The following is a 10,880-nucleotide window of genomic DNA, read 5'->3' on the forward strand; positions in this document are numbered from 1 at the left end:
GCCGCGCCGCCGCCGCCGCCGCCGCCGCCAGGACTAGGCACCTCAAGGAAGCCGGCGCGCGAAGTTAAACTGTCCGGTGCGCCGCCTGAGTCCAGGCTCTCCTGCGTGCGTGCTGCCGGGCAACAGCGCCCCCAGTCTCCCCGCCCGGGGAGACGCAGAGTCGACTGGACAACCCCCGGAAAGTGAGGGCAAAAAGCAACAGTAGTTCTGGTATTCTTTACAGGCAGAGTTGCGGACACCTAAGATGACGCAATATTTGCGCGAGCTGGGGCGGGGCTCCGCGAAGACCTCGTCCTGAAGTGGTCACCTGGGAAGCGGAAGCGGAGGAGAGAGAAGTGGCTGTCGACGGCATTAGAGGTTCCGGTGGGTGTTTTTTTTGTCTGTTCTAGAGTATCTTGGTAATGGCACGGGCCAGGGACTGGAGGGGTGCACTGGCCCAAAGGGCGATCTGAGCGGCTGGGTTGGGACGGGTTCGGGCCTCTGGACCGGGAGGTCGGAGTGAGTTACGGAGAAGAGCCGGCGCCTCACTCGTTCTGCAGAGGGGACGGAAGATTTGGGGTTTTTTTTCCTTCTACCTCCCCCCCCCACACACACACACAAACACAAACACGCACACACACACGCTGCTTTCTCTGCCAAGAGCGTGTTCTGCCTAAAAACGGCTTGTTCTTTTTTTTTTTTTTAATCCTCACCCGAGGTCATTTTTCCATTTTTTGTTCAGGTAGAGTGGGAGGGAGAGAGAGGAAGAGAGAGAGAGAGAAACATCGACGTGAAAGGGACACATCGAGTGGCTGCCACCCGCACGACCAACCAGGGCCGGGGACAAACTGCAACCGACGTACATGCCCTTAGCGGAAACCGAACCCGGGTCTCTCCAGACCGCAGGCCGACGCTCTAACCGCTGAGCCAAACCGGCCAGGGCAAAACGGCTTGTTCTTGTAAGCCCGGTTCAGGCGCCGTCTTCTCTAGTAGCCTTTCTTCCGATTCCTTTCCTGCCTTTTTGCGGATAGCCTTTCCACTCGCCTCCTCTGTCGAACGCTACTACCTCTCTTATACCTCCCGACACGTCTTCTTGATCTAGTTTACCTCCCACCCGTTACCTCCCCTGGGAGTCCTCCTCTGACTCCCAGGCTGGGCCAGGACCCTCGAATTTCCCAGGGTGATAGTAGAGAGGTTATTCCCGTGTCTTTGCCCTCCCAGCCCTTGCGCGCTGGGGCAGGAACCAAATTTCACCCATCTCTAGCTTCAGCGTAGGGGAGACAAGTGCAAAGACCACTGATTTGGGAGTCAAGAGACCCTAATCAAAGTCAGACGCTGCCACATCCAAGCTGTGCGACTTTGACTTTACACCTTTTGGAGTTTAATTCCTCATCTGTATTGTCATGAATTCATAAAAGGAGGCTGGGGGCGGGGGGACTTTGTAAACCATCAGGCACCCTGTAGAAGAGAAAGGAGGGGATGAATGAATTTGGAAGAGAGGAGTCTGCTATGCTTAAAAGTAAGAGATAATCTGAGTTCGTTTTGCCGGTTAGGAAATGCTGTGAGGTTTGAAAAAAATTATTTGTCATTTACATTTGGGCTAGACTTTTATATGGGCTTTACACGACTTACCTCTATGTGGTATGTTTGTTGAGTTTAAAAAGAGACCTTGGCAATCCAGTTAATCCACCACCCTCATTTTACAGGTGAAACTGAGTACCAGAGAGGGAATGTGACCTCCCCAGAGTCACAGAGTAATTGGTAGAGCTGGACAAGAACCTGAGCCTGTAACTGAAGAGAGATCATTCAGTTACACTCTTGGGAATCAGCCCTAAGGTACTTTTGTTTTACACTGTCTTTTGCCCTTTTTAAAATTTTTATTTAGTTTTTTTTAGAGAGGGAGGAAGAGAGAGAAATATCAATGTGTGAGAGAGACATCAGTTGGTTTCCTCCCATAAGCAACCCAGCCAGGGATTGAACCCACAACTTAGGTATGTGCCCTGAACAGGAATCAAACCCATGACCTTCTGTTCAGAGGGATGATGCTCCAACTAACTGAGCCACACTGGCCAGGGCTCTTTTAAACACTCATCCTCTCAGCTGCCCCAGTCATAGTTCTTTCACTTTTTGTAATTGCTATTTTACTTTCTATCTCCATACTAGAATGTCACCTTCTCAAGGACAGAGGTTGCGTCTTATTCATTGTTCTATGTTCCCAGTATCCAGTACGGGGCCAGATTAATAGTTGGTGTCAGTTAATGATAACAGCAAAAACCTATTAAGCACAAATTAAAAGACAGGCATGTTACATACAATTATACTTAAATCTTCACAATGACCCTATAATGTAGGTTCTGTTAACCCCATTTTACAGATGAGGTAACAGAGAAGTGAATGTGCACCACAATGGAGGCTGGTGAAGGCCTTTGGCAATCTGAGGTTTAGAAACTAATTCATTTAATTTTCCCTCCCAGATCCTTGCAGATTATCTTGTGGGGGGAAATGCCTAAAGTTAAAAGAAGCCGGAAAGCTCCCCCAGATGGCTGGGAGTTGATCGAGCCCACACTGGATGAATTAGATCAAAAGATGAGAGAAGGTGAGTGGGGGAGTTCCTGTCTGGGTGGGCTGCATCCAAGAGTTACAGGCTTAGATGCCTCTGTGGGCTAGGCATAAATGCAGAGAGACCGGGGCACCACTGTGGCCTTCTGACACTTAAGTGTTTTGTTTGTTTATTAGGTCATAGGAATGCATTAAGTGTCAGAAAGTAAGATAACACTAATGAAAAAAGACTTGAAAAACATTTTTGGGCCAATTGGAATATAAAAGTTTTAGGGACTCTAGATCCAATAGTTTATCTATGATTACTTACTATCTTGGTTGAATGTATATTTAAAATCATACAAATATGTTTACTTGGAAAATCCTGTTTTCACTTTTTTCTGAAACTTTTCTTTTTCTTACTGATTTGAGAGAGAGGGAGAGAGAGAAACATGGATGAGAGAGGACATCAATTGGTTGCTTCCAGCATGCCCCCACTGGGCCCACAACATGGGCATGTGCCCTGACCAGGAATCGTACTGGCGACCTGTTGGTGCATGGATCGACGCTCAACCACTTAGTCACACCGGCTGGGCTGAAACATTTTAATTCAGATTTTTCTTTTGGGTTTCTGACACTATTATCATCTTTGTTTCTACATCATCTACCAGTTTTCCAGAATGCACCATATTCACTTCCCTCTAGATATTTATGATCCTGCACTTTGTGAATCAGTGTAGTGTGCTGTTTTTGGAAATTTTATCAGAAGTCACATACATCTGTTGGACTTATATGATCCCAGTGTAACAACTTACTAAATTGCTTTTTAAAGTGATCTTTTTTTTTTTTAACTACGAGGTAACTAATCTAACCCTTGTTATTATGAAGTCATATCTCCAGCAATAATTACTAAATCAGTGTTAAATTACTGTGCCTCCTTTTTTCAAAACCTGTTAAATACCTAGAACTTAAAAGTAATCAAGATCATTTTGGGCTGAGAGATTTCTTCCCCAAACTGATCTTTATTCAGAATAAGAGAACTTGGAGAGTTTTTTTTCTTTTTATTTATTTATTTCTTTTTTAAACTTATCTTTATTGTTGATCGTATTATACATGTTCCTCATTTTTTCTCCATTTACCCCCTCCCTACTCCTGTCCCCCCCATTCCCCCCCCCCTTTCCCCACACTGTTGTCTGTGTCCATTGGTTATGCATATATGCATATAAGTTCTTTGGTTTATTTCTTCCCACCCCCAATCCCCTCTTCCCTTTGAGGTTTGTCAGTCTAGCAACCAATTTGTACTTCTTAATCCCTTCACCTTTTTCACTCATTCCCCCAACCCCCCTCCCATCTGGCAACCAACAAAATGTTCTCTGTATTTATGAGAATGTTTCTGTTCTGCGTGTTCATTTTGTTTGTATATTCAATTGTTGATAGATAATGTGTTCATTGCTATTTTGTTTGTTCATATTTTTTATCTTTTTCTTTAAGAAGACCCTTCAACATTTCATATAATAATGGTTTGGTACTGATGAACTCCTTTAGCTTTTTCTTGTCAGGGAAACTCTTTATATGGCCATCAATTCTAAATGACAGCTTTGCAGGATAGAGTAATCTTGGTTGTAGGTTCTTGCTTTTTCATCACTCTGAATAATTCTTGCCACTCCCTTCTGGCCTACAAAGTTTCTTTTGAGAAATCAGCTGACAGTCTTATGGGAACTCCCTTGTAGGTAACTAACTGCTTTTCTTTTGCTTCTTTTAAGACTCTGTCTTGGACTTTTTGCATTTTAATGATGATGTGTCTTGGTGTGGGCCTCCTGGGGTTCATCTTGTTTGGGAATCTCTGTGCTTCCTGGACTTGTATATCGATTTCCTTCACCAAGTCAGGGAAGTTTTCTGCCATTATTATTTCAAATAGGTTTTCGATTTCTTGTTCTCGCTCTTCTCCTTCTGGCACCCCCAAGATGCAAATGTTGGCACGCTCGAAGTTGTCCCAGAGGCCCCTTACACTGTCCTAATTTTTTTTGGATTCTTTTTTCTTTTTGCTGTTCTGATTGGGTATTTTTTGCTTCCTTATATTCCAAATTGATGGTTTGCTTCTTGGCTTTTCCTATTCTACTATTGAATCTATGTAAATTATTCTTTATTTCAGTTAGTGACTCCTTCATTTCTGACTGTGCATCCTTCATTTCTGACTGGTCCTTTTTTAAGTTCTTGAGGTCCTTACTAAGATCGCTGAGGTTCTCACTAAGTTCATTGAGCATCTTTATAAGCAGTATTTTGAACTCAGCATCTGTTAGGTTGCTTTTATCCCCATTTCGCTTAGTTCTTTTCTTGGGGTTTTGTTCTGTTCTTTCATTTGGGACCTGTTTCTTTGTCTCCACATTTTGGCTGCCTCCCTGTGTTTGTTTCTATGTATTACTTAATGAGAGCTGTGGGGCTATCTGAGGGCAGATGCTGCTTGTTTGAAAGAATTTAGGAAAACCTGAAGCAGGGTCCAACACAGGCCAATCCTATGGTAAAACAACTGGAAACAGCGTGGGTAGGCCTGAAAGTTGGGTGGGGCGGGGCCTCCGGGAATCACCAAGGTGGGGCAAACTGAACCAGGTTGCTGGAGTCCCAGATAGGCGGTTATCTGCCGCCCCAGGGAAGGGCTCACCAAAGGAACAAAGGCCTCTAACAGCATGTCTATCCAGTAGAAAGCCCCCTCTTCAGCCCTTGCTCCAATGTCAAACAGCTCAGTTCTTTCCTGTATGTCTCTGGCGCCCCTCAAGCTGCTTTCCCTCTGAACTTAGAGGGAGCAAGTCTGGGTAAGTCCGTGCGCCGGCCCTTTAAAAGAAGCTGCCTGGGGCTCCAGCCGCCTTAGCCTCCCTCAGTTCCCACTGGTTTTTCTAGCCAGAAGTTATGGGGATTCTCTTCCTGGCACTGGAACCCTCAGCAGGGCTCCTGGTATGGGACGGGGACCCCTCAGTCCTCAGGGAGGACCTTCCCAGCCGAGGTGTCCTCCTGATTTTTATCCACCACACGTGGGTGTGGGACCAGCCCTTCCGCCTCCACCCCTCCTACCAGTTTCGATGTGGCTTCTTTAATTTTGTAGTTGTAGGACTTCCATTCAGCTTGATTTCAGGCAGCTTTGAATGATGGTTGTTCTGTAGTTTAGTTGTAACTTTGATATGGTTGTGGGAGGACTCTACGGTGTTTACCTATGCCGCCATCTTGACCGGAAGTGGAGAGTTCGATAATAGATGAGATTGTGTGAGTCCTTGAAAATAAATCTTCCTTTTTTAAGGGATACTTTTTTTGGATGATTTTTTGGGGGAGAGTATTTAGAAGTATATGATCTTCACCTCAAAAGGAAGTATTTTTTTCTCCTTTTTTTATCCTCACCCAAGGACATTTTTTCGATATTTTGTTCAGATAGAGTGGGAGGGAGAGAGAGAGAGAAACATTGACATGAAAGGGACACATCGAGTGGATGCCACCCCCACAACCCAACCAGGGCCGAGGACAAACTGCAACTGAGATACGTGCTCTTAGTGGCAACCGAACCCATGTCTCTCTGGACCGCAGGCCGACGCTCTAACCGCTGAGCCAAACCAGCCAGGGCTCTCCCATTTTTATTTAACCATGTAGCCCTTCAGCATTTCTTTGTTTTTCATTTTACTCTTAACTTTCACTAACAAGAAAACAAGAGTGGATGCCAGGTAGTACCAGATTTGGCTTCAGTGTTGGGTACTACAGGGAGCTCTGGGGATGTGGCGGACTGGAGAGGAACAGAAGCTGCTACTTACTCCAGGTAAGTAGCAGCTTCTGTTCCTGGGACTCTCTGGTTTCCAGGCTGACACTCTACTGCCGAGCCAAACTGGCCAGGGCACATAATAAACATTTAATTAAACTTTTTAAGAGTAGTATTTTAAAATAATTGTTGCCTGTGTTTTTAAGTTAATGGCCAATTTTTAGCATTAGCAGAGGCAAAAACCCAAGTCTAGACTATGGCATGACATTCCCTACCCTGGCCTCTTTTCTTATCTTCATAGTGACAGGACTCCACATCCCCCCCTGAAAGCTGCCTTCCACTTTGTATGTGAACCTATACAAAATGATGAATCCAAGAATGTTCACATGTGCAGTGAAGGCCTGGGGTGGGGAGCAGTAGCAGGGTGGAAGGGGGTCAATGGGGGAGAAAAGAGGGAACATCTATAATACTTTCAACAATAAAGATAATTTTTTTTTAATCCTCACCCAAGGATACTTTTCCATTTATCTTCGGATAGAGTGGAAAGGAGGGAGGGAGGGAAGGAGGGAAGGAAGGGGGGAGGGGGAGAGACAGATGACAGACATTAATTGTTTGCCTCCTACACGACCCCCACCCTGACTCCGACCAGGGCCGGGGAATGAACCGTAACTGAGGTATGTGCCCTTGACTGGAATCAAACCGATGACTCTTTGGTCCATGGGCCAACGCTCTAACCATTGAACCAGAGCAGCCAGTAAAGATAAATATTTTTTAAATGTTCACATGATTTTGCCCTGTCCGGGTGGCTCAATCAGTTGGAACATCATCTTGTACACCAGAAGGTTGCAAGTTTGATTCCCAGTTAGGGCATATACCTAGGTTGCAAGTTCAATCCCTGGTCAGGGTGCATATGGGAGGCAACTAATCAATGTTTCTTTCTTTCTTTCTCTCTCTCTCTCCAAAATTAAAATTATTCACATGATCTTGTGAAAATGGGTCCAAAAAGAGCTCCATCACCTACCTCTCTCCCTCACTCACCTCCCCAACCCCCCAGCCACTCTGCTGTTCCTTGATTCCCAGGTACAGTCCTGCCTCGGGGCCTTTGCATTGCCGTTGGCTCTCCCTCTCAAGCATGTTTGCCCCTCATTTTTCTTTTTCTTTTTTAATTGAGATATAGTTGACATAAAACATTGTATTAGTTTTAGGTGTAAAACAATGATTTGATATATGTATGCTTGTATTGCAAAAATAGTTACCACAATGAATTTTGTAAATGTTTATCACCTCACATGGTTACAATTTTTTTTCTTGTGATAACATTTGAGATCTCTCAGCAACTTTCAGACATACAATACAGTATTGTTAACTATAGTCACCATGCTGCACATTACTATCTTTTTTATTTTTTATTGATTTTTTAGAGAAAGAGGAAGGGGGAGAGAGAAGCATTAATGTCAGAGAGATCCCAGTTCTCATCGATCGATAATCCACTTTCTTTTTTTAGTATGTTTTTAATTGATTTTCCAGAGAGAGAAGAAGGGGGAGAGAGAGAAACATTGATTGGCTACCTCCTGTACGACCCCCCCCTGAGAATCGAGCTTGTAACCTGGGCATGTGCCCTGACCAGGAATTGAACCAGATCCTCTAAGTCCATGGAATGACGCTCAATCCACATGAGCCACACCAGCAGGGCAATAACCTACTTTGTCTCTAGAGACACAGAATTATACAGTAGGTGGGCTTTGGGGAACTACTTTCATTTAGCATAATGTTTTCAAGGTTCATGTAGGTTGTAGCATATATCAGTACTTCATTCCTTTTTATAACTGAATTATATTCCATTATGTGTCTAGTTTACATTTTATCTGTTTATCAGGTGATGGACACTGAGGTTTCTACTTTGGCTATTGTGAAGAATGCTTTTGTGAACATTCACATACAAGTGTGTGTGTGTGTGTGTGTGTGTGTGTTTCCAATTCTCCTGGGTATATACTCAGGAGTAGAATTGCTAAGTCATATGGTAACTCTGTTTAGCTTCCTGAGGAACTGCCAGACTATTTTCCACAGCAGCTGTACCATTTTACATACCCACCAGCAGCATTTGAGGGTTCTGATTTCTCCACATCCTACTTGTTAATTGTCTTTTTTATTTTATTGTCTGACATTTTGATTGTAGCCAGCCCAGTGGGTATAAAGTAGGATTTTTTCTTTATTTATTCTTTGAAAAAAAAACCACACACTACATCCTCTATAGAGTAACCCTACCTGCCAGAACAAAACAAACACACTTTTTCTCCCTAGCTGAAACAGAACCACATGAGGGAAAGAGGAAAGTGGAATCTCTGTGGCCTATCTTCAGGATTCACCACCAGAAAACCCGCTATATTTTTGACCTCTTCTATAAGCGGAAAGCCATAAGCAGAGGTAATTGGCTAGATTTTCTCTTGGCCTTTCCAACTTGAGTATCTTTGAGATTTACTTAAGTAATGGCTCTATTCTTGCAACCTCAGCAAGTTTCGTGGTTTTTCTTACCACTGAAGGGGAAGGCAGTATTGGATATTCTATTAATGAAGAGGAGCGATGGGCCAGGGTGGGGCAAGCTTTGTTACATCATGGTCTGATGCACTTTCCTTATCTTTTTGACAGAACTGTATGAATATTGTATTAAAGAAGGCTATGCAGACAAAAATTTGATTGCAAAATGGAAAAAGCAGGGGTATGAGAACTTATGCTGCCTGCGGTGCATTCAGACACGGGACACCAATTTTGGGACAAACTGCATTTGCCGGGTCCCCAAAAGCAAGCTGGAAGTGGTAATGGCTCTATCCCTGTAATGTTTGACAATCGAGTTTGATGTTAACTTTCACTTCAGAATTATGCTCTAGTTGACACCAAGGGAGTTTATATTCTTTTGGGGCTGGAAATAATTTGGTTGCTTGGTGTCCTGCTGGCCATTCTCTCCCACCCCCATCCCAGAAGTGAGTCCCTGTCCAGTAGTTTGGCAGTTGTATTTGCTATGCCTGGGGCCAGTCTCAACTCCACCTTTGGGAAAGTTATTGAACTCCATGCCTCACTTACAAAATGGGGGTCACAACACATACCCCTAAGGTGCTTGGGAGGACTGAGTTGGGGACGGGTGAGACAGTCAACAATACTCACCTTCAGTTGCCCTTTTTTCTAGGCCTCCTTTTCCTCAATTTGACACTTTAATCACACTCTATTTCTTTTGTCAGAACTTTCTGTTCCAAACCTCAGGAATGGTTCTGGGTATACAGTGGCACAAGCTCTTCTGAAATGGGGCTGCAGGAGAGAAGTCCCTGGGATGTTGACCATTAGTGGCCTTTGAGTGCATTCCCTTGGCTGACCATTGTGGGTCCAGTCAGGAGCTCAGGCCAGAATTTCCATCTTCTGGCTTGGCCTTTCATAGTCACCACAGGGACCCTTTACTCTGCAAACTAGTTAGTTTGTAGAGTTTCAGCTCTGAGCCAAGGGCTTTAACTCAGTAGGTGGCGCTCTCTCTCAATGATCTGGGAAGTCAAGGACACAGCATTCTGAGCAGTGGGAAGTGCAGGAGGGCTGCCTCCCCAAAGAAAGGTTATGGGTGTTAGGTTTTCTGGGGCAGAGAGGGGTGGCAGAGCTCCTCTGAGACCACCAGGATTCAATGGTAGTGTCTGGTTGAGGGTATTGCCCCAGCCTTGTGGCCGGAGCAGAGCCTGCTTTGGATTTAGTTGGGTTTCACCATCAAATCTTGCTTGTTTTGGGTCTTACTCCAACAAAGTAAAAAAGAAAATAAATATAAAACACTGCCCTGGGATCTTCTGTGTGCTGGGAAGGCCCCTGGCCAGACATCAGGCCACACCTGGCCTGGGAGACAAAACTGTTCTGCTACCGTACAGATTCAAGTTCACACTGTTCTCTCCCCATGCCCCACTGGAAAGTTCCCCAGCCCAGAGAAGGCTGTGAGCCCCCTGAGCAGTAGAAGACCCCCTTCCAGCTCATTAGCAGGGTATGTCATGCTAACTTTGCAGAATAACAAGAATCACACAGGTTACCTTTTTGGATGGGGGGAGCATGTTTAATTTGCATAAATTAAATGCACCTAGTGATGTAACTTCAGCATCAACAGCTCCTGTTTCCATTTTCGTGAGGGAACCAAATTTTTGCCATCCAGAACTGTCATGGAGGAGTTTCTGAGGAGTGCCCTATAGGTAGTAACTGTCCCATTGCCAGCCTTCCCAGTGGGAAGATTACTACATCTGTGTTTGTTGGGGGGGGGGGGCGGGCATGTGGTCAGGATACAGTATCTCAGCTGTCTTCTGTTGCAGGGCCGGATCATTGAGTGCACACACTGTGGCTGCCGTGGCTGCTCTGGTTGAGGCCCTTAGGCCCTGACCCCTCTCCACCCAGGACTTTGGACTTCACAGGTATCTGCCTGTCATGCCACCCCTTTCCTGATAGCAGCTCTTCTTCCAGAGCAGGCCGAGTTGGAACATGGTCTCTACGTGTGAAGGCTTTGGTGTTCATCAGCTGTTATTTGTAGAAATAAAACTTGTAAACCTTTGGCCCCTGCGATAGTTCTTTCACTGAGCCAGCAGTCTGTGGAGCCCAGTGGGAGCGCGCCAGGCCC

The 10,880-nt window shown here is 45.0% G+C and overlaps 1 protein-coding gene across 2 annotated transcripts; it reads left to right on the plus strand.

Moving 5' to 3' along the window:
• The first annotated feature begins 31 nt into the window (after window positions 1-31).
• On the plus strand, window positions 32-10,815 carry BUD31 (BUD31 homolog). Of its 2 annotated transcripts, XM_036279288.1 has the most exons (6): window positions 32-363; window positions 1,686-1,815; window positions 2,454-2,575; window positions 8,555-8,677; window positions 8,900-9,066; window positions 10,579-10,815. In XM_036279288.1, exons 3-6 carry the CDS (start codon window positions 2,482-2,484, stop codon window positions 10,627-10,629), a joined length of 435 nt encoding a protein of 144 aa, XP_036135181.1. In that variant the 5' UTR covers window positions 32-363; window positions 1,686-1,815; window positions 2,454-2,481; the 3' UTR covers window positions 10,630-10,815. The 2 variants fall into 2 exon arrangements, with proteins under 2 accessions (XP_036135181.1, XP_036135182.1); XM_036279289.1 differs by lacking the exon at window positions 1,686-1,815.
• Window positions 10,816-10,880: the final 65 nt, after the last annotated feature.

Source organism: Molossus molossus, unplaced genomic scaffold (genome assembly GCF_014108415.1).
Source record: "Molossus molossus isolate mMolMol1 unplaced genomic scaffold, mMolMol1.p scaffold_m16_p_3, whole genome shotgun sequence".
Taxonomy (NCBI): Eukaryota; Metazoa; Chordata; class Mammalia; order Chiroptera; family Molossidae; genus Molossus; species Molossus molossus.

Coding starts and splice junctions, on each gene's coding strand:
- BUD31 (XM_036279288.1), top strand. CDS start 2,482: ATGCCTAAAGTTAAAAGAAGCCGGAAAGCTCCCCCAGATGGCTGGGAG. Junction 8,678..8,899: donor GCGGAAAGCCATAAGCAGAG/GTAATTGGCTAG, acceptor TCTTTTTGACAG/AACTGTATGAATATTGTATT. Junction 9,067..10,578: donor CCAAAAGCAAGCTGGAAGTG/GTAATGGCTCTA, acceptor CTTCTGTTGCAG/GGCCGGATCATTGAGTGCAC.